Source organism: Chlorocebus sabaeus, chromosome 12, assembly GCF_047675955.1.
Source record: "Chlorocebus sabaeus isolate Y175 chromosome 12, mChlSab1.0.hap1, whole genome shotgun sequence".
Taxonomy (NCBI): Eukaryota; Metazoa; Chordata; class Mammalia; order Primates; family Cercopithecidae; genus Chlorocebus; species Chlorocebus sabaeus.
Genome location: NC_132915.1, coordinates 64,911,824 through 64,934,537, shown reverse-complemented (window position 1 = coordinate 64,934,537; position 22,714 = coordinate 64,911,824). Strand labels below are relative to the sequence as shown.

The 22,714-nt window shown below is 45.6% G+C and overlaps 1 protein-coding gene across 2 annotated transcripts; it reads right to left on the bottom strand.

Moving 5' to 3' along the window:
* Positions 1-614: 614 nt before the first annotated feature.
* CLTA (clathrin light chain A) lies at positions 615-21,935 on the bottom strand. 2 transcript variants are annotated; one of them, XM_007968751.3, is made up of 6 exons: positions 21,569-21,931; positions 14,869-14,906; positions 13,238-13,355; positions 8,085-8,196; positions 2,009-2,044; positions 615-1,064 (listed from the first exon to the last, which is right to left on the bottom strand). In XM_007968751.3, the coding sequence occupies exons 1-6, from the start codon at positions 21,783-21,785 to the stop codon at positions 893-895; spliced, it is 693 nt and encodes a 230-aa protein (XP_007966942.1). In that variant the 5' UTR covers positions 21,786-21,931; the 3' UTR covers positions 615-892. The 2 variants fall into 2 exon arrangements, with proteins under 2 accessions (XP_007966942.1, XP_007966943.1); XM_007968752.3 differs by lacking the exon at positions 2,009-2,044 and having other exon boundaries at positions 21,569-21,935.
* Positions 21,936-22,714: the final 779 nt, after the last annotated feature.

Here is a 22,714-nt window from a genome sequence, read left to right as displayed (position 1 = left end):
GAGAGGATTCACAGCTGTCTCTTAGGTAGATAATGAGGGGGTTAACCTTCAGCCATTAAACTCTCTTCTCAAATGAAAATGTCCACAGAATCCCACTCTAGATCCCGGCGCTATAACCCCCTCAGCCATTAAACTCCCTTCTCAAATGAAAATGTCCACAGAATCCCACTCTAGATCCCGGCGCTATAACCCCCTCAGCCATTAAACTCCCTTCTCAAATGAAAATGTCCACAGAATCCCACTCTAGATCCCGGCGCTATAACCCCCTCAGCCATTAAACTCCCTTCTCAAATGAAAATGTCCACAGAATCCCACTCTAGATCCCGGTGCTATAACCCCCTCAGCCATTAAACTCCCTTCTCAAATGAAAATGTCCACAGAATCCCACTCTAGATCCCGGTGCTATAACCCCCTCAGCCATTAAACTCCCTTCTCAAATGAAAATGTCCACGGAATCCCACTCTAGATCCTGGCGCTATCTCAGTTCAAGGCAGGGCTGTGTGCCCAGTGGCTGTGCCTCCTCAGCCCTACAAATTTCAAGGAAATTCCTCAACCCTTCCAACCTCACTCCAAACTACAACACATCTTGAGGTCAATAAAGAAGCTTCACATAATACAGTTTGAAACAGAAATTTATTCTCAGAATAATGCACAAAAGCACAGGTTGAGGCTACTGTTGGGAGGCTTCCCTCCCCTTCCTCTTACTCCTCCCCTTCCTCTCTGAATGCCAGGGAGAACACAGTTGAAGGAAACATGCAATCACAAACAATGATCAACTCTAAAGACAAAAAGGTTTGGTCCAAAAGAACTCAACATAATTAATCCAATGACTGTGAAGAGCTTCACTGAGTAGGATTATATTGCAGATGTAGTGTTTCCACAGGGTGGCTCTTCAGTGCACCAGCGGGGCCTGCTTGAGGGAGATGAGGACTGAACGCATGCGGGAGACGTCTTTGGCCTGCTTGCTAGACTTGGGGTTAAAGTCACACAGCCGGGCCACCCGTTCCCACTCAGTGCCTGGGGATGACTCGTCAATGTCATTTACAAAGGCTTCTTCTGCTGCCCTGGAAGCAACAACAAAATATGTTGGTTTATGTAGAACCCCCTTTGAGCAACCTGGTGGCTGCCTTGCTACACAAGCAACTGCCTGTTTGTCCCTTTCTTAATGGCATTCTGGCTTTCCCAAGATAACAGTCCCTGGCCCAGGTCAGACTCAGGTAGACACGTGGCTGGCTCTCCTAGGCACAGGGTGCCCAGACCACTGTGTAAAATGTTGGAATACAGGTGTTTGGTTCAGGGCTCACTATGTCTTTCTGTCTGGCTGTCTCTGCTCCCGTGGAGCATTAATAAAACAAGTCCTTAGCCCGCTACACACTGCTTTTATTAACAAGAACAAAGCAGCAGGCTGGTCAAGAACTTGAGTAGTTTATGCTGGGCTGTACTGAATTTCAAGGAAAGTTAGAGACTTCTAAAAAGCCCACAGATCATTGCACAATAGCCTCTAGATTTATTCCTAAGGCTGGAGAGAAACGGGGCAGATCAAAAGGAATTCAAGACAAAGCTCCCATGCTAGCAGGCACTAGAGACTAAAGCCATTCTGGAAGGGGGTTTGTTAGGACATTCTCCAGTCAGCCAAAAGTTTGCCATTTTCCCTCCAGCCAGGTGCCCTGGGGCCACTCAGGGCACACTGGCAGGAGAGCCAACGTGAGTTGCTTTTTGGCAGGATGCTGCTCCAACATTCTTTCACATCAAGGTCAGCCCACCCGCAATTCAGAATTAACTGGTGGGAGCTACAGCCGGAAAGGACAGCAGTAAGACACACTATATTCATCTACTCCAACAAGCATCACGGGCAAAGCAAAAGCAATGGAGATGACTGGTCTTTGGGACGGAGGGGTGGCACTATCACAGGGATGGCCGTGGCAAACACCGCTGAAGCCCAGAGCCACTACAACACTGCGACTTCATGGCACACACAGTTAGGGGCAGTGAGAAAGGTTTACTTAACTGTTCTAGGCTGTAGCAAGGATGGTTTATGTTTGTGCTTAAAGGTGAAGAGAAGAAAAGAAACGAGAGAAACTTTAAGTCAGATATAGAAAATGAGAATGAGCTCAATGCAGATGGTCAGTAAGCTGGACATGCCCTTGCCACTCTATCTGTGCTTAGGGACGTGCAGCTGGCTTTGCTGGCCACCCAGCTGCCCAGCAAAACCAGACTCGACCTTTCCAGTCTCCATTTCTACTCCAGAGAGAATGTGCAGAAATCAAATCAAACACCACCTGTAAGTCCAGCATTTCACAAGTCTCACTGCAAATGCATCTGGGGGCCCAGGAAACCCAGTTCTGTCTTCTAAGGGGATGAACATCTCAAGGTCATAGGCCCTGAGAGGCTCTACAGACCTGAGCTCATCGCCCACCTTTTACAGGTTCCTCTCCTCTTCCATTCCACCCTTACTTCTCTTGTAAAGCCAGCCCTAATTTTTAAGGAGGAGACAATGAGAACTGTTTCTAGCTCTTCAGCAATACTGCTTTGATAACAGGAATCGTTTTTTTAAAAAAAAGAAAAACACCTTCTCCAGCGAAGATGCAGGTTTCTTTTGGGGGGTCTGGGGGAGAAGCCCAAGTGGCCCATATCAGAGACTTCGACTATCCTGATCTCAAAGCTGGGGGCTTCCCTGTGCTAGGAGACAGGACATCAGAAGCTGACCACTAAATAGCAATTTCTGACATGCGAGACCACAGAAGAACAATTATAGACACCCACTGGAGACAACCTCCTCTGCTCTGGACTCTTCTGCCTGAGGGAGAGGCAAATGACCCCACATCGTTTGAATGAACCAAGTATGGAAAATGCTGCCCCACAGCTCTGACTTTGGCAATGCAAGGTGCTGCTGCTCACTGGCTCCTAACCTCCTGGGACTGCCACCTGCTCCCAGGTGGGGGAACCTCCTTCCCACCTGAGGCAGGCAGGCAACAAGGCATGGCAGCAGTGACAGCAGCAAGAGCAACAGGGCCGAGTTTCCCCGAGCTTCAAACCCTTCCCAGATAAGATCGCAAATGACACATTTTGAAAGTGAGTTAGCTTTCTTCCTTCCAAAACCCCCAATATGAAAAATGGTCATCAGAGGATGCAGGGAGTCACAATTCTGGAAGATCCATCAACGGATCATACCCCACTTATCAATTCTTAGGCAGCCCCCAAAATGCCAATTTGAAATAATTTAAAAAGCAAAGCAACTTGTGACATAAAAGGAGCATTAACTCTAAACAAAAAGTAGAAAGAATCACAAGAAAAAGGAATTAGTTTTGCAACATACACATAACCAATCACGTCAGCGAAGGGTTGTTTGTAGAAAGCTTCATCTGCCACCCTAGACAGCAAGAGGTCCAAAAGGCAGGCAAGCAGGCAGGAAAAAAGAGAGAACATTGAGAAGCAGAAACATCTAAAATCCACAATTGAGGTGCAACTGTGCTCTGAGGAGCTGCTCCCAAGGCTCCTTCCTAACCCCCGTGAGGCTTCCAGCGCTGGAGACTTCAGCAGGACTGGTTTCCCGCTGGTCTTCCGACATGGGGATTGCTCCACGACAGAGTGAGTACTGCCAACTTCATCCCTTTGGCTTACCCCAGCAACATGGGCATTTATTAAGCACCCAATTATGGACTAAGCCCCTTCACATACATTATGTTGATTCAATCCTTAACTCTAACAACCTATGACCCTGACTGTTCTCACCCCCACTGTACAGATGAGGTAACTGAGGCTTAGAGATGAAACAACTTACTCGGCTACACCACAGTGACAGCATTCAGGACTCACAACCAAGGCAGCCTGGCCCTAAGTCCAGGGCTCTTTCTACTATATAGTCACGCTTCTTCCCTGCTGGTGTGTGCCCAGAAAGTCACGCCACCTTCCTGCCTATCTCAGTATCACTGGGCAGGAAAGCTGCCAGACACCAGATGCGCTAGGACCCAAAGCCAGTTTTATCTTGGATTATCCAACTACTGCTTCCCCACACTGGCTGGGTGGGATACATTTTCAGAATCCTGGAACACATTTGATCATTTTAAAATCTCAACCTTACAGTAAAAAACGGCTGGAGGCGAGTGGTCTGGTGGGAAGAACACTGGACTAGGATCCTGGCCCTGGCTTATGTTGTTTCTGAATATGGCTCTCTGCTCAAGAAGTGGGTACAGTTTCTGAATATTTTTACACCAGACTCAATTGGCTTTGACAAGGTGCAGCCCAGAATCCAGAACTTCATCCCTTCTTAACTCTCAGCGTGGCAGGACTCTCAGACAGGAAGGAGGGGGCAGACTGGGTGGAGAAATTTTCACAGCAGGGGCCAGGCTGGCTTTGACTGTTGCCCTGGACTGACTCCCTGGGCTCAGCCAGCCCACTCTTGTCCACCGTGGCTGGGTAGGGAACCTCACTCACAGAGTCTTACCCTGTCCTTTGTCAAGTCGATTTGGGGTGAGCGAGGGGAAAGACGTTTTTCAAGGATAACCATGCCTGGTCATTAAGCTAACCTCACATATTTATCTGAAGGCAAATTCTAGTAATTTTAATTTAAGTTAATTTTGAAGCTCACACATGCCCTTCCTTCTTTCCCATTTTGGTTTACACACAGGAGGTGTTTTGTGGGAATTTAAAGAAAGCAAAAAGAGCAGGCTGATTGTAACTTAAAGTGACTCAGCAGGAAAACGGTTGTTTGTGGGCAGAATGAGTGGGAGGAAAAGGCAAGGCAGGCTGGCTTGTAAAGCCACAATCCTTTTAGTTTACACAAAGGGCTAAACCTGATCGATTTCAACTTGGGTTTCCCTCCACAAGAAGAGTAGAGGTTTCATGACTCCTGTCAAATCATCACTACGACAACAAAGTTTGAATGTCAGGCTCTTGCTCCTTTGCAGCTAGCCCAAGACCAAAGCTCCTCAGTGACAAGCATATCCCCTGTCAGGGTTGCAAGCCCAGAACAAACAGAAAATCAGACACACACACAGGTGGCCCTCCGCTTGTCTTTCACTTGAAAGTAGCAATCCTCAGCCAAGGCAGGAAGAGGCTCAGGGAGGCTCGGGAGATGGGAGGGAAGAGGAATGCCTGCCCCAGGACAAGCTCTGGAGGCATGAATACAATGCAGAACTTCATTCCATAAACAGCCTCAAAGTGGGCATAGAAAAAAATATTTGTCATCTCTGAGAACTGTGCGTTCCCCAAAGCTTCTCAAGCCTTGAAACAGCTGACAAGCACAAATGCTACCTGTAATAGGGTAAATGTTCTGGGGTTGTTCTTGACGCGCAAACTCATCCAGCTGCAGGAGTCAGTCACTGCTCTGGCTGGCTCCTATGAAAAGGAAATTCTTTTCCATGGCTGTCACTGAATAATTCACAGCTCTTGTGCCATGACACTGAGGCCCCAACTTGGGATAAAAGGAGGGAGATGCAGTCTGGGGACTGACAATAGACTACAGATTGTGCAGGGCAAGAACCATGTCTGCCGGCCACACACCAACCCCCAGTGCAGTACCAGGCGCGATGTGCTCCTAGTGCTTTGGTGACCGAGTGGTGAGGCAGCTGGAAGGCAGGAGGCCTGAGGATGCTCTCACAATTAACTGGATGCTCTTCCTGTTTCCGAGTTTCCTCTTTCAAACTTCTCATCTTTCTGCCTTATCTCTCGGGTCCCCTTAACATCCCAGAGAGAATCATACTTGCTTGAAATGAGCACCCCGTTTTCTTTTTGAGATCGAGTCTCACTGTCACCCAGCCTGGAGTGCAGTGGCGCAATCTCAGCTCACTGTAACCTTCACCTCCTGGGTTCTAGTGATTCTCCTGCCTCAGCCTCCCGAGTTGCTGGGATTACAGGCACATGCCATCACGCCCGGCTAATTTTTGTATTTTTAGTAGAGATGGGGTTTCACCATGCTGGGCAGGCTGGTCTCAAACTCCTGACCTCAAGTGATCTGCCCGCCTCAGCCTCCCAACGTGCTGGGATTACAGGTGTGAGTCAAGGTGTCTGGCCTCCATTTTCTTTTCTAAAAATATTCACTCTTTACCCATAGACAGATAACAAGGACGAATTACTTTATACATCTAAATGGGATCTATTCCTTTGAACTCAAGTTTAGAGTCAAGCATGGATGGATATATAAATATAAAAATCTCCAAGGGAGGGTGTAGACCCTTGGAAGAAGTCCCCCAAAGTGACTCTCAAATGGCTCCCACCTCCAACCAGTGAAGAATCACTGGAATAAAGTGTAAAAGCCATCTCTTCTGTCCTAGAGCCCTGCTGACAATGGCTAGTGTGCCACTAGCTTTATGCTCTCAGGGTCAGCCCTGTGCTGCAAGGTTCCCACAAGGCAAGTGACTTGCTTCCTAAACAGCTCTACATTCTCAGTGAGTGGTGGGAAAGTCCCTTTTTCTCTCTGGAACTTAAGAGGTTCATCTGTGAGACCAGCTTACCCAGCATTCTACAGTTCCAAGTAAAGAAAGGTACCAAGGCCCAAACTCAATGCCTGGAGGAACTAAACTTTTTAAGACTAAGCTCCTAAAAACAAGTGTCATTACTCCCTCTGAGAACACTGGATTCTGTATACAGAGAGTATCCCTTTCTTGACAGTTCAGCAAAACTTCCTTGAAAAAATTTCTGCAACAGAAAGGCTGTTACCAACATATTCATTATCTAAGTTTGAAAATTTGCGTGTCAAGTTCCTGAAGCATCACAGATCCTGTGCAGGGAGGGTTGGCATGGCTACAGTACCTCAAACTAAACTCAAGTGCCAGGGCCGCTGGCTGGGGGAGTTCCTAGGGCTCACAGGGTGCTCGTACACAGTCCCCACCTGGCTTTACTGATCTGAACTTGCACCTGGGAGAAAATCATCTTGAAGGAGCAGAGGACACAGGAGCCTGGACCTGTCAGCACCACCTACTGACCACAGGCTCGACAACAGCCCCACGTAGCTGATGGAAGCCATCACGACTGGCAACCTAGCCTGCACACCAGACGGCAGTCCCACAAAACTCCACATGGAACCTGAGAGGCACTCCTTGAGCACACTGCCCCCAGAGGAAGGTGACCAGAACGCAGGCTCAAGCTGGAATTCAATGAGCTGAAGGGCTGCTAGTATACAAGAGAGTCCAACTGATCTGTCATACTTGACCCACAATGGCACTGGCTGGCTGGCAAAGCCATTAGCTCTCTCTCCTGCCACATCTCTGTCTAACAGAGCTGCCAGAGATAAGGGCACTTAACCCAACCTGCTTCCTGCCTCTGCGTACAGGAACCCAAGGCTCTATCCTGAAAATTAAAAATATCCCCAGGCCCAGTCTGGCCCGTTTATACACTGAAGTGAATGGACTGACTATTCGGTGAAAGTTGGGCTCTGAAGCTGCCTGCCCTGAAGGAAGCAACACCACATATCCTCTCTTTGCTGCTTCCAAGAAGGGCTCAAAGTGCAGGGCATTAAAGCCCAGCTGCTGGTGGGTGGTGATATGAGAATGAAAGCATTTTTCTCCTCACAACTCCTTAACCATCAGTAACTAAATAAAATCTATTTCAAACAGAGTATTTTTAATAAGTCAATTCAAGACTTTTTAAGGCACAGATAAGTACCCACAGAACCCTCAATTCTAAAGTAATTATGCTGGAACATTCTTGGCTGTCTAATTACAAAGCACATTTTCCTGCGAATGAACCCCTTCATGAAGGGGTTTTCAGAGGGCAGGGCTATATTTAGGATACTCAACAGGACCAAGTCTATAATCATATCCAAAGTAACTAGATCTGGGTGTATTCATGACACCCAGCTTTCATTTCAGGGTTCCATGAAACGTAACTTTTCCCTTGGCTGAATCACATCATTTATTAACCAAACTCTCAGAGAGGTAAGCTCAGTACAGCTGGGATGGCTAAACAATAGGGTGAATTACGCTCACAAAACCTGAGAGACTTGCTACCTGTTTCAAGTACTTTCTTTAAAAACTGCAGACATTTCACACTAAAGGAGGCAGAAGACAAAAACCTAGATTGGATGCTGAGAATGGATTTGATTCAATTTTGGAAAACAAAATGTGCTACAACCACCGTGGACTGACCTGTTGTTTGCTTTTGTTTTCTGTAGCTGCTCGTCCTGTCTTGCATACCACTCTTCTAGCTCCTTTATTGCCTTTTCTTTCCACTCTGCTTCTTGCTTCCGAGAATTGGCATCTTTGAAGGGGGAGGAGAGAAAGACAATACAACTGAGGCAAAGTGCAAACTGAAGTTCATCAGTTTATTTTGGTCTTAATGAACTTACAGTGGATGCAGGTCCACGTTTATGTGCATGTTGGGGGAGAAGAGGAGGGAGGGGAAAATAAACTTCTGTTTTCCCTGTTTGCACAACCAACTCTGATTTCAGTACTTCTATCCCTTTCCACAGTCCTATTCCTGGATCCTATTTCTGGTCTTATCCCAGTCAACTGACATCTTAGTGGGTCATTCGTTTTGTTTTGTCTTGTTTTTGGCAGAGCGAAAGAGGAGGCTGTATGTGGAAATACTGACTTTTATTAATAATAAGAAAAAGGCCATCTGGGCACCAACGGCGGGAGAAACAATTATAGATGATTCTTCACCAATGCTGCCAATATTTAGTTCAGAGTAGGGTATTCATCTTAATCTTTTAACTCTTCTCCCAAACTAGTCCATATTCTAGGTTTGACAATGGTTTTGTGGAACACAAGGTGGCACTCTAATAACTAAATATGGTAGAAGCACTTCTGTGAAGCAGGGTGCTATTAGGACAATTACCAAAAGTAGAGATGATTCAGGAACCAGAGAATGCTAGAACACAGAATATTAGCACTAGAGAGGACCACAAAGCATCTACTCCTAGTTTGCAGAGTGTGTTTGCGGCAGAGCCAGGGCAGAGCTACAAAAGAAACTCCACTGGAGAGAAGTGCGGGGGGTAGAGGTATGGGATCATTGTTAACAGGTAACCTGAATGTTCTAGAAATGAGAACAAGAAAATGCACACCTAGCAGGTTTGCTAGATTGGATTCTCAAACATGAACATGAAGTTTCTGAGGACTAAATATGGTTTTCCCACAAGGGAAAGAGACATACATCAGTAAATGGTGAGAGATAAAGAAATACATGCCAGCTGGTCGTGGTGGCTCACACCTGTAATCCCAACACTTTGGGAGGCCGAGGCAGGTGGATCATCTGAGGTCAGGAGTTCGAGACCAGCCTGGCCAACATGGTGAAATCCTGTCTCTACTAAAAATACAAAAAATTAGCTGGATGTGGTGGCATGTGCCTATAATCCTAGCTACTGGGGAGGCTGAGGCAGGAGAATCGCTTGAATCTGGAAGGCAGAGGTCGCAGTGAGCTGAGATCGCACTACTGCACTCCAGCCTAGGGAACAAAGCGAGACTCCATCTCAAAAAACAAAAAAAAAAAAAACAAAAAAAAGAAACACATGTCAACACGTCATAGCTACTGAGGCAGCTGACACTTTAAGTTAACCTGATACTTCACTTTAAACAAGTTCTTCTGGATATTCTATCTGGCAGGTGTTTTACAGACATCTAACTCAATCTTTACAACAATCCCAAGAAGGTAAACTCTGATCCCATTTACAGCAGTGAGAAAAACTAAAGCTCAGAAAGTTTGAGTGAACTTCCTAAAGGTTATAGTAAGTGATAGATCCAAGATTCAAACCCAGATCTGGCTCTAAAGCTTACACTTTGCTTACCTCATTATGCTTCCTCCAAAGGGAGGGACAGAAAGGGAGGCAAGCCTAGAAATAATCACAAAATGTGACTAGAAAGTGGCCACCAGTGATCTGGACAGTTTTGAAAGTGCAGAGCAAGAGCCCAAACTGTAATTAGTGTATTTGAGAAGGACAGTAGAAAGCAATAGTGGCGTCAAGTAACTACTAGAAGGGATGAAAAATGAAGCATTCTTGGGCATTTTTAGGGCCTTTGCAAGAAAGGTCTTACAGTAACATGCAAAAGGCTGTGTGTAACCATAAGAAAAAGCCTAATAGCAGCTAGAAACTCCCCCAAGTTTCAGGTTAGAAAGAACATTCATCTTGGTATCTAATTTGTCGGAAGGTGATCTATCATTCAGAAGAATCATTTTCTCAGATTTTTCACTGATGACTGTAAAGTATACATAGTAAACTTTTTTTGGTTTTGAGATAGGGTCTCTTGCTCTGTAGCCCAGGCTGCAGTACAGTGGTGCTATCACAGCTCACTGCAGCCTCAATCTCTCAGGCTCAAGTGATCTTCCCACCTCAATCTCCTAAGTAGCTGGGACCACAGGTGTGCACCACCAACCTCAGCTATTTTTTTTTCCCTTTTTTTTTTTTTCAGTACAGATAGGGTCTCACTATGGTGCCCAGGCTGGTCTTGAACTCCTGAGCTCAAGTGATCCTCCCAACTCAGCCTCCTAAAGTGCTGGGATTACAGACCTGAGCCACCCCACCCAGCCTCTACAGTAAACATCTAACATGTATCTATCATGGCATGAAGCATGGATGTGGAATGGAAGATGTTATGCTGCAATGAGAAGCTGTGGGCTGGAAGTGCCATGTGGCAATACCTAATTTAAAATGTAAGGCCCCCTTTTCAATCGTGGTGAAATTACTTCCAAATAATTACCTTTTTGATTGGACAGTACTTTCTATGTATTTTGATGTTCACTTAAAATTTATTATACATTAGGTCTAAAATATAAAATTTATCTCTGAAAAATTAAATTAAAATGGTGACCTGCTGAACAGACTGTGGTTACTGCATAAAACAGTACATTTAAATTGGTCTTCTGGCTTTTGCAGCTTTAGTGCCACTGCAATACTAATTTAGAATTCTTCCCCTCAGAGGATGAAGAGGAAGAGTCCCCTTAGACAGCAAAGCACACTCACAGGTGCCTTCCATTCTGGCCACCCTCGTTACTGGTCATAGAAAAGAAAATTACTTGAGAATGTAGCCAGCAGCTAGGCTGAAAACCACTGGCAACAGTTCTCTATTTTTGGCATCGTGTGCTTTCTCAGTTTTTGCAAGGAAAAAAGGTGAAATTGAAGGAACACCTTGTCATGAACCAAGTGAAAAACAATTCAGTTGGAATGCAAGGCCAAATGATTTACTTCTCTCAAAAAAGCACTTTGAATTAAGAAAACAGTTCATAAGAGTATTCCCCAAGTACCCAATTTCATAACTGAAAAATTAAATCTTTCCAGACGCCAAAGTAGACTCTCTCCATGGAGAAGAAAAACTGCTAGAGCTTGGGAAAACTATGAGCCAAGATCGTGCCACTGCACTGCACTCCAGCTTGGAGTGGTTTGGGTTCTGTAAATTTGGGTTCTGTAACAAGAAAGATACTCCAGCAGTACTAAGACCAGCTAAATCTTGGCTCTAAGCATACTCAAAAGACACAAAGAACAAACAACGACCAAAGCTGTTAGGACCGATTTTCATCTTCCTACAGCTCCACTGTCCAATATGGTAGCTACTAGCTACATGTGGCTACTTCAATGCAAATTTATTAAAATTAAAGAAAATTTAAAATTCAGTTTCTCAGTCACACTTGAAATGTGAAGCCACACTTCAAGTACTAACAGTTACATGTGGTTAGTGGCTACCATACTAGACAGTACACATAAAGAATATTTCCACCAAAGAAATTACTACTGAATGGTGCTATAAAGGCTCAAATATTAAGTGTGTTCTTTGTTCTGAAAGTCACCTAAATTGCACTAGAGAGATAAAAGGACTAGAGAGATAAATGATCTGGCACTAATTGGCTGTGTCATCTGGGTCATGTCCCTTCCTATTTCTGGGTGTCAGTTATCCCATCTGAAAAATAAGGACTCATGTTTTCACCAGTTTAACAGTTCCCAAGAGGGAATAATACTGCTGACACTGTGGTTACATAGGAGAATGTCATTATTTCTAGGAGGTGTACATTGAAATATTTAGACATGAAGTATATGATGTCTTTATCTTAAAGTAGGTCAGTCAGAACAATTTGTGTATGTGTGTATATGTCTAAAACATATCATTTATATAAAGATAACCCAATATGGTGAAATATTAATTACTGATACTGGGGGTGCACACATTTATTTTCCTCTTCTTTCAGTTGTTCTGTAAAGTTGAGAAAAGATGAATCTTAAAGTCAGCTGATTAAAAAAAGAAAAAACAAACAAAAGGCCACAATGTGGATTATGTCCTCACACTCTGCATACTTCTCCAATCCACCATGTATAGACACAAGTCTCCCCTGATCATGAACCAACAGGTGACACTCTGTGTACACATCTCTTTATCAAACGCCAGGCCGTGTGGCTAGATGGCCATGCGCACTAAATGTTTAGAAAGCAATGTGGCTGATGGGGATGCGTAGTGACTTTGAAGCAAGGCAGACTTCAGCTGAAATTGTGACTCTTACCATTTCTTAGCTGAGTATTCCAAATACTTATTCTACCTCTCCTCCACTTTTCTTACCTGTAAAACTTACCTTACAGAGATATTAAGGTACGAAAAACAAATTGTGCATTTTTCCTAACATACCTCATTTTCCTCATGTTACCTTAAATTAATTCAGCCTTCAAATGAAAAATGGAGGCCGGGCGTAGTGGCTCACACCTATAATCCCAGCCCTTTGGGAGGCAGAGGTGGGTGGATCATAAGGTCAGAGATCGAGACCAGCCTGGCCAATGTGATGAAACCCCATCTCTACTAAAAATACAAAAAAAAAAAAATAGCCAGGCATGGTGGCAGGCGCCTGTAGTCCCAGCTACTTGGGAGGCTGAGGCAGGAGAATGGTGTGAACCCGGGAGGTGCAGCTTGCAGTGAACGGGGATCGCGCCACTGCACTCCAGCCTGGGTGACAGAGTGAGACTCCGTCTCAAAAAAAAAAAAAAAAAAGGACTGTGAAAGTCCATGGACATGTGAAACTTGAATCTTTCAAGTTTACACAGCTCCCTATAAACACCACCTGAGGCTACTCTTGAGGTCAGTAATAGCATCACTATGCTCTTCCTGTGAGAGGATCTTGGGGCTCTCCGGCTACCCTACTCCTCACACAATGGCCTGTGACTAGGCATCTCTGGGCAGGTAGCCTTGTAACCTTCAGGCTGAGAAGATATCTTCCCAAAGACCAGACAATGACACGGGTTAATCTGAAGTAAAAAGGGATAAAAGTAGAGTCCAGGTCAACTACTCCACTGAAAACAGATACCCAAAGACAGAAAGGGATTCCTTACCAAGGGCTTCCAAGCGTTCCATTTGCTCTTCTCTCCATTTACGGATACTTTCAGGCTCTGACTGCAATCGATCCACTTGTGAAATAGCTGCGTAACTGTCTGTTGGACCATTACTTTCCTTAACACAAAACACAATTGTGCTATATTAATACCAAAAATTCCTTCCTAAAATGCACTTCACCTGAGTTAGAACCCCTGGTTCTTCTTTTTTTTTTTTTGAGACGGAGTTTTCACTCTCGTCGCCCAAGTTGGAGTGCAGTGCAGTGGCACTATCTTGGCACATTGCAACCTCCGCCTCCCAGGTTCAAGCAATTCTCCTGCCTCCACCTCCTCCCAAGTAGCTGAGATTACAGGCGCCCATCACCACGCACAGCTTATTTTTGTATTTTTAGTAGAGATGGGGTTTCATCACGTTGGCCAGGCTGGTCTCGAACTCCTAACCTCAGGTTATCTGCCCACCTTGGCCTCCCAAAGTGCTGGGATTACAGGCGTGAGCCACCACACCCAGCCAGAGCCACCACAAGCAACCAGTCAGAACCCCTGTTTCTAACAACAATGGTGGCTGCTGTAAAATGTTAAAAGATTACCTTAAAAGCAACAACATAGGCCAGGCACGGTGGCTCATGCCTGTAATTCCAGCACTTTGGGAGGCCGGGGTGGGTGGATCATTTGAGGTCAGGAGTTCGAGACCAGCCTGGCCAACATAGTGAAACCCGTCTCTACTAAAAATACAAAATGAACCAGGTGGTAGTGGCGTGTGCCTGTAATCCCAGCTACTGGGGAGGCTGAGGCAGGAGGAGAATTTGCTAGAACCTGGGGAATGGAGATTGCAGTGAGCCAAGACTGCACCACTGCACTCCAGTTTGGGTGACAGAGTGAGACCCTGTCCCACCCCCCCAACCCCCCCCCCCAAAAAAGGCAACCACATAGGCCAGGTGCAGTGGCTCACGCCTGTAATCCCAACACTTTGGGAGGCCAAGGTGGGCGGATCACTTCAGCCTAGGAGTTCAAGACCAGCCTGGCCAACATGGCGAAACCCCATCTCTACTAAAAATACAAAAAATTAGCCAGGCGTGGTGGTGTGCACCTGTAATTCTAGCTACTCAGGAGGTTGAGGCGGACGAATCGCTTGAACCCAGGAGATGGAAGTTGCAAATGAGATGAGATCGTGCCACTGCACTCCAGCCTGGGCAACAGAGACTGTCTCAAAAAAAAAAAAAAAAAAAAAAAAAAAAGACTCAAATAAATGTTAATCTTTACAGAATTATTCCATGTGCCACTCATTGAACTAAGGAACATCACCAGGTTAACCTAATCAGACTATAAACAAAGATGGAAGAACTATTTAAAGTATTAGTACTAACTTACTGCACTTAACACAGTGTCATTTGAAGAGTAGTTTCTTTAGAATAAAGGTGGTAACACTAGGGGCAGGTAAATAACATTTTAAAACAGTTCTCTTTTTATCAATGCTACTTCTCTTTAAATCTTTCCACTTTGGTAGATAACATACCAGTCAGTAATACATCCAGGAAAGTCAAAGGACTGGGGTTTCTTTCTAGGTCAATTAAAATCACAGGAAAGGAAAACTCTCAATCACTATCAATGAATAGAATCAGAGTACTCTGTACCTGGTAGTATTCACCATTCATTACTCCATCAACAGCATCTGCAAGACATAAGATTTTGGTCTATCAATAAAGACTGGTCAAACACTGGGCCAAAGGGTTGTACAGCAGAATACAGCATTATATGCTGTATGAATCTTGAGCTACTAAATGCTATCCCTGTGGTAGGTGCTATATACAACAAAATAATAAAACCAAGATGTGCTTATATACAAACTTCACCAAAATGTGGACACATCTGTCCTCAAGCTCCCAAGTCCAAAACCTTTTGATTTTGTTTTCTGTTTTCTATTTTACAGTGGTAACAAATGGAAGACTGGCAGAAGAGTCTCAGAGAACAGTGTTTCTCTACGAAAGTCCTGCAGAAGAAAAAAAAAAGTGTGGCCTGGAATCACCCATAGTGAGCAGAGACCTGCAGCTTCATCTTTGAGATAGTCTTGCTCTGTCGCCCAGGCTGGAGCACAGTGGCCCAATCATGGCTTACTGTAGTCTCGACCTTTTCTGGGCTCAAGCGATCCTCCCACCTCAGTCCCCACAGGAGCTGGGATTACAGGCATGCGCCACCACGCCTGGCTAATTTTTCTATTTTTTTTAGGGAGGGGATTTCGCCACGCTGCCTAGGCTGCTCTCGAATTCCTGGACTCAAGTGATCCACCCACCTCGGTCTCCCAAATTGTTGGATTACAGGCATGAGCCACCATGCCTGGCCTCTCACATTTTCTTATTTTTCCTAGTTGACTTTTACTCCTATATATCAGTACAAAAATGAGTTTCTTGTAGTTTATTATGTCAGTAGCCTTTTACTACTTTAAGCCATGTGCCACCTACCTATATAGTTTTTAAAGCATTCTATAAAGTTTGGGAAATATGAAGTTTATCAAACTAGTGAAAGTATGGGGGAAGCATATTCAATTTCACCTCTGTAATAAATTCCTTGGTGTAGAATTGCTGGGTTACAGTCAGGCGCGGTGGCTCATGCCTGTAATCCCAGTACTTTGGGAGGCTGAGGCGGGAGGATCACTCAAGGTCAGGAGAGACCTGCCTGGCCAACATGGTGAAACACACCTCTGTATACTAAAAATACAAAAATTAGCCAGGGTAGTGGCACTGAGCCCATAATCCCAGCTACTCAGGAGGCTGAAGGAGGAGAATAGCTTGAACCCGGGAGGCAGAGGTTGTAGTGAGCCAAGATCGCGCCACTGCACTCCAGCCTGAGCAACAGAGCGAGACTCCATCTCAAAAAATCAAAAAACAAAAACAAACAAACAAAAAAGACGAAGAAGAAAAAAAGGAAAAAAGGAATTGCTGGATCACAGGATATGTATTTTATTTTTTCTGAGACAGAGTCTTGCTCTGTTGCCCAGGCTGGAGTGCAGTGGTGCCATCTCGGCTCACTGCAACCTCCACCTCCTGGATTGTTTAAGTGATTCTCCTGCCTCAGCCTCCTGAGTAGCTGGGACTATAGGTGTGAGCTATCATGCCCGGCTAATTTTTTTTTTTGGTAGTTTTAGTAGAGACAGGGTTTCACCACGTTGGCCAGATGATCTCGAACTCCTGACCTCTGACAATCCACCCGCCTCAGCCTCCCAAAGTGCTGGGATTACAGACATGAGCCACCGCGCCCAGCCAGGATTTATTTTATTTTATTTTATTTTATTTATTTTATTTTAGACAGAGTCTCACTCTGTTGCCCAGGCTAGAGTGCAGTGGCGCGATCTCAGTTCAATGCAACCTCCACCTCCCAAGTTCAAGCGATTCTCCTGCCTCAGCCTCCCGAATAGCTGCGATTACAGGCTCATGCCACCATGCCTGACTAATTTTTGCATTTTTTAGTAGAGACGAGGTTTCACTATGTTGGTCAGGCCGATCTCGAACTCCTGACCTCAGGTGATTCGCCCACCTCGGCCTCCAAAAGTGCTGGGATTTCAGGCGTGAGCCACCGCACCCCACCCAGGATACGTATTTTAAAGACTTCTAAAACCCTACACACTTGTTCCTATTAGTCTACCAGTTTATATTACTACTGGCAGCAGAAGCGCCCCATTTCTTAGACCTTCCCTGATACTAGCGACTGTGCTTGATCATGTTTTAAAATTTTTGCTAATTTGAAAATGGAAAAAAACCTCATGGTGGCTTTGTTGTGCCAATCTTATTTCCAGTAAGGTAATCACATACCCAACATCTGATTTTCTTGTTTACTGAATTTTCCGAGTTTGCCTATTTTCCTGCTATTTTTTTATCTCTTAAGTATTCGCTCTGTATTAATAGTCAAGTATTTTCCCTAGTTTCTCTTTTGATTTGGCTTATGGTATTTAACACCTGGAACAACTTAATTTGTGTATGTAGACATGATCAACTTTTTCTTTATGATTTCTGTATCTGCTTTTATGCTGAAGGCCTTTCCTATTATGAGGTAGACAAATATTCACTTTTGTTCTTTTATTTTTTAAATGTCTCTCTTTAATCCACCTGGAATTTATTTTTGTGAAGACATAAGAGTGAGATAGTTTTAAATCCTAGATCCTACAATGGCTAGTCTGGCCAGGGCTACATTATGGTTAATATAGTACAGTTGACATACCAACTATCCACTAATATAGTCCAGCCCTGGGCTGGAATATGAGAGACTTTGATCACTACTCCATATGCAAAACAAGAAGCAATCCTCATCCCACGTCTCCTTAAAAAATCACATGCTGTCTGTCTGAAGACTCCTCCAGACCCACTGGCATCTGCTTTCCTCTTTATTAGTTACTGTATTACTGCACTAACATTCTTACAAGAATCAACAACTGGCTCAAGCCAAAGGATCGTCTGTTGCTGTGGAAACATGCAGAAAGGACATGTAGGGCCTTGACTTACTAGGATAACTAAACTAAGCAACACGATGCTTCAGAAGGAAACTTTCTAGGGCCTTTCAGGAACTCCAGACAGAAAAAGGGCCAAAGTTTTCAAAGTGAAAGACTGTCCCAAACCCACCTTCAACTTTCCACATTCCAGAAACCTTTGAAGTCAAGCAGACCTAGGTTTGAAGCTGCACTTGAGCCATTTATTACCTTGCTACCTTAGGGACACTGCTCAACTTCCACACTGATCCATTCTCATCTGAAATATGACACTACCACTTAACCCGCGGAGCTACTGCCGGTATCTGAAAGTGTACCGGTATACGGCAAATGTGCAGTATAATTAACTATCACTCATGAGATTTCCCTAAACTTCCCTCCACCAGTGCTACCAATAAAATTACTTCTCCAGAAAGCTTCACTTTAATTCACCTGTGTCTCTTTTTTCTCCTACAAGAACTAACTTGTCACCAGGTGCAGTGGCTCATGCCTGTAATTCCAGCACTTTGGGAGGCCGAGGCGGGTGGATCACCTAAGGTCAGGAGTTTAAGACCAGTCTGGCCAACATGGTGAAACCCCATCTCTACTAAAAATACAAAAAGTTAGCTGGGCATGGTGGTGGGTTCCTGTAATCCCAGCTACTCGGGAGGCTGAGGCAGGAGAATCACTTGAACCCGGAAGGCAGAGGTTGCTATGAGCCGAGATTGTGCCATTGCACTCCAGCCTGGGCAATAAGAGCAAAACTCCATCTCCCCCCGCCTCCCTACCCAAAAAGAAAGAAGTAAGTTGTCAAAAACATAATAAATAGGCCGGGCACAGTGGCTCACGCCTGTAATCCTAACACTTTGGGAGGCCGAGGCAGGAAGATCACTTGAGGGCAGGAAGATCACTTGAGGTCAGGAGTTCGAGACCAGCCTGGCCAACACGGTGAAACCCCATCTCTAAGAAAAATACAAAAATTAGCTGAACATGGTGGTACACGCCTGTAATCCCAGCTACTTGGGAGGCTGAGGCAGGAGAACTGCTTGAACCCAGGAGGCAGAGGTTGCAGTAAACCAAGATCATGCCACCGCACTCCAGCCTGGGCGACAGAGCGAGGCTCTGTCTCAAATCAACAAAACACCTAATAGTGCCTCACTGCCGTACTCTGTCTGTGGCCTGTCTCTCCTGTTCTCTTCCCCCACTCAGCCCTCATGATTGAGAGCTTTTCAACAGCTCTACTTGTGCTGCCTCCTTCAAGACCACCTGTTCTTCCTCAATATCCCCCCCAGCTGGTTACCTCAATATCACTTCACCCAGCTGGTTACTTCCTGCCTCTAAACCTATATCTCTTTTTCTGGATCTCTTAACAACCAAGGGAGTCATCCAAGGCTCAGCCCTAACCTCTCGGGTTTTTGCCTGTGCCCATCCTCCACAGAAGCATTCCGCAAGGCTGGGGGCCAGTTTAGTTTCCTCTCATCAATCTGTCATAGCTGACTGCCTATATACCTCTGTATAATACATCAGAAAGAGAGCTCCCGCCTAAAACCTCTCAATTTACTCAGTACACTTCAAAGCCTAAAGGCCTTGTAACTCCTTTCTCCCACTAACAGTAGCTGGAATTCACTGGATACTTACTATATAACTGTAAGCACTTTATAGACACTCTTTAATGTAATCCTAAAGATGCCACATAGCATTATAAATTATATTATGCAACTTTTACAAAGGAGAAAACTGAGGCCGGGCAGTGGTGGTAGTTATATACATTGTCTGAGATCACAAAGCTGAACTCACACTCAAGCAGTTTAGGATAGCATAGAATCTTAACCACTGGAGCATATCTTAAAAAAAAAAAAAGAAAACTAAGAGAGAAAAAGTGTCCAATCAGTTCTCTAATCCCCAAAGGAAATGCTGACCACTGCATATTACCAACCTCAATTACATTGTCAGGAATCTGGCTTTAAGTCACCAAATGCTTAGTTCACTAAGAAAGTCCTTCCTAGGAACTAAGTCAGCAACCATTTCTTTCCTTCCCTTTGCTGAAGGCTTGATGCACAAAGGACCCGAGTATCCAACTCTATTCTCTTCCTTTTACTTTCCCTAACTGCCTGTCACCAAGATCTGTCAGTTCTACACAGGACCCTTGGATCTGACATTTTTGCCCATTTCTCTGTCAAACGTGAGCATCTACTACATGTCAGACACACTGCTAGGTAGCGGAGATAAAACAGTAAGGGTAACACTGTCCTTGAATCAGGACAATCTTCCAACTATAGATCTTGGGTCCTGCTTCTCCCAAATCTGTTCTACCTGGGACAGCCACAACTGCCTCTTATCGCACCACACCCCAGCTAAAACAACTAAACACTGCAACAGAATGTGGTAGACTTGGGGCTCATCTATTAACTCGTGCTTTTTAAAGCAAGTTATTTCTCTCTAGGATTGTTTCTCTTCTACTAAACGAGGAAGGTAAACTAAGGATCTAAGAAGTCAACTTTAAAATTCTCAGACAAATGTTAGAGACCACCCAATGAAAATATCTCCTAATCACTTAAGGCCAACTTCATCTCGCAATCACAGCCCAGTTCAGTCCAACCTACTTGCTATAAAGTTGCATATTCGGGCATATTACATGTTCCCACTAAGTTCTTATTAGGGGACTGATTTGCTTAGGAAGCAACATGGTGCAGTCAAAAACTCAGAGGCTGCAAACTAGCAGCACCCTCCCCAATCCATCCATCGAAAGGTTCTGCCTGGCTGGCATAGTAACTTGAGATTGCTGGGTCTGAATGCCTTTACACAGAGCACTACTATAGTGCACCAAAGTCTCAGTCTCCAACACTTCTACTGTCTCATGTCAAGTCAGCATCTCTCGTATATGTTACCTACTTGGCCCCTTAAGGTTTCAAATCAGATTAGTGTAGACACTACTCCTATATGCCCCAATAGTGCGCTATTCTCCCTTAGTTGGAAATTTTTAAGTGAATGAAAAGCCATATTTCATTTCTTCTGGCTGAATTTCCTACTTCTCTGTATTATTAAATAGGTCTTTTCCACTCATGATCCTAAGCATCACACACAGGTAAGGCATCCAAAAGTCAAACTGCCATCCTACCTGCCCCATTTTTACTTGAGTTTGGCTGAGAACATTCTCTATTCACCTCTTCATCCCTCCCTGATTGGTTTAGGCTAATCGTGGGTTCTACTTAGGCAATATTGCCTACCAAAGCTGTTCCCAGAGGGAGAGCTCCATAAGTTCTAGCTGTAAATCAATCGCTCAACCATGGTAAACTCCTATCCCGCTCGGCAGTTCTTTCTCCAGACCTAGACCATCTTTCCTGAGTTCCCTACTCACTCCTTCCTCCTCGTAATCCAACACTCTGTACACCTTAAGTGCTTAAATGCTGAACTGCATTGCTACTTTTGTTTGTATCTCTCAAAAAACAGTATTTCCATTCTTATTTTTTTTCTGCCCTCCTTTTCTAATAACTGGAGTTCTGTGCTCGGCTCAGACTTGCTTATAAGTCTGGAAAAACTGCGCCAATGCGGTTGCTTCAGAGACCAGACTAAAGGCACAGCAAGTGCATAATGAAAAGTTGCTGAATTGAACGGGCTTCTTCCGGCTCCGAAGACTGCCACCCTATACTTGCTTTCTCGCTCCGCCCGCGCCCAGAAGCACTCAAACACGCTGAGAACCGAGCAGGCTTCTCGAGCCTAGGTTTCTGCAGGACTGGGCCAGGGTCTCGTTTCCTCTTTGCACTGCTCCCTAACCTCCTAATTCAGCAAGGAGCACAAGTCACACAGAAGCTCTCGGACCCACTGTGGGCCGAGTTTCCAGACAAGTCCTCTCGCCCCAAACGCGACCGCACTCTCACCCGGACCCCCCGGCGGCTCGCCGTGCGGCTGGGGCCCGGGGGCGCCGCCGTCCAGGATGGCGAAGGCCTCGTCGTTCTCGATGCCCGCAATTTCGCTCTCCTGCTGCGCCAAGAAGGCCGCGGCCGGGTCTTCTTCGCCGGCGCCGGCCACTCCGTTCCCCAGCGCGGGACCGCCAGGGGCGCCAACAGGGGCGCCGAATGGATCCAGCTCAGCCATGGCGGGCAATTCAACGGCACGGACACCAACGGTGAGAGAAAAACCAACCGACCCACCGACACCACACCCGGCAGCCACCGCTGTGGTGCCGACTGGGAGAGGAGGACAAGCGGGAGGAGGGAGAAGAGGGAAGCGGAAGCCCTACCAGTGTATCCGGTCGGTCTAGGCGGTGTTGGAGAGCCAAAAAAGGAACAACCAATCAGAGGACAGCAATGGTTCAGGAGCTACCCAATCAGCAAGTGGAGGGGCGGGCCCCCGAAAACAACTCGTGACTGGGGTAGCGCAGGAGGTGAAGGAGGTGAGCTGCGCGGGCCCCGGGAGGCGGAAGTGCTGCCTGACAGGGAACGTCCTACCCTCCTGGCCTGCTGGAGCTGGACTGACCAGGGACGGCCACCCCTGAGGGGACTCTAGTGCTGTACTGGGAGGTGAGGTGAAGTTAGGCGGCGACGATTGGCCGATTACTAAAGAGGCATGCCACTTAGGCTTTCCGAACCTCAGTTTCCTCATTCTTAAAATGGAAACAAGAATCCTGCGCTTGCCCCCCTCCCGGGATTGTTAGAAGATTGAATCCTTAAAAAAAGAAGAAAAAGGGCCGGGCGCGGTGGCTGAAGCCTGTAATCCCAGCACTTTGGGAGGCCGAGACGGGCGGATCACGAGGTCAGGAGATCGAGACCATCCTGGCTAACCCGGTGAAACCCTGTCTCTACTAAAAAATACAAAAAAATAGTCGGGCGAGGTGGCGGGCGCCTGTAGTCCCAGCTACTCGGGAGGCTGAGGCAGGAGAATGGCGTAAACCCGGGAGGCGGAGCTTGCAGTGAGCCGAGATCCGGCCACTGCCCTCCAGCCTGGGCGACAGAGCAAGACTCCGTCTCAAAAAAAAAAAAAAAAGAAGAAGAAGAAGATTGAATCCTTTTATGTGTTTGCCCTGG

Excerpts from the sequence above, each read along its gene's own strand:
- CLTA (XM_007968751.3), bottom strand. The coding sequence starts at position 21,785 with ATGGCTGAGCTGGATCCATTCGGCGCCCCTGTTGGCGCCCCTGGCGGT. Across the intron at positions 13,356-14,868 it reads TGAATGGTGAATACTACCAG|GAAAGTAATGGTCCAACAGA; the intron begins GTACAGAGTACT and ends TTTTGTGTTAAG. Across the intron at positions 8,197-13,237 it reads GGAACGCTTGGAAGCCCTTG|ATGCCAATTCTCGGAAGCAA; the intron begins GTAAGGAATCCC and ends CCCCCTTCAAAG.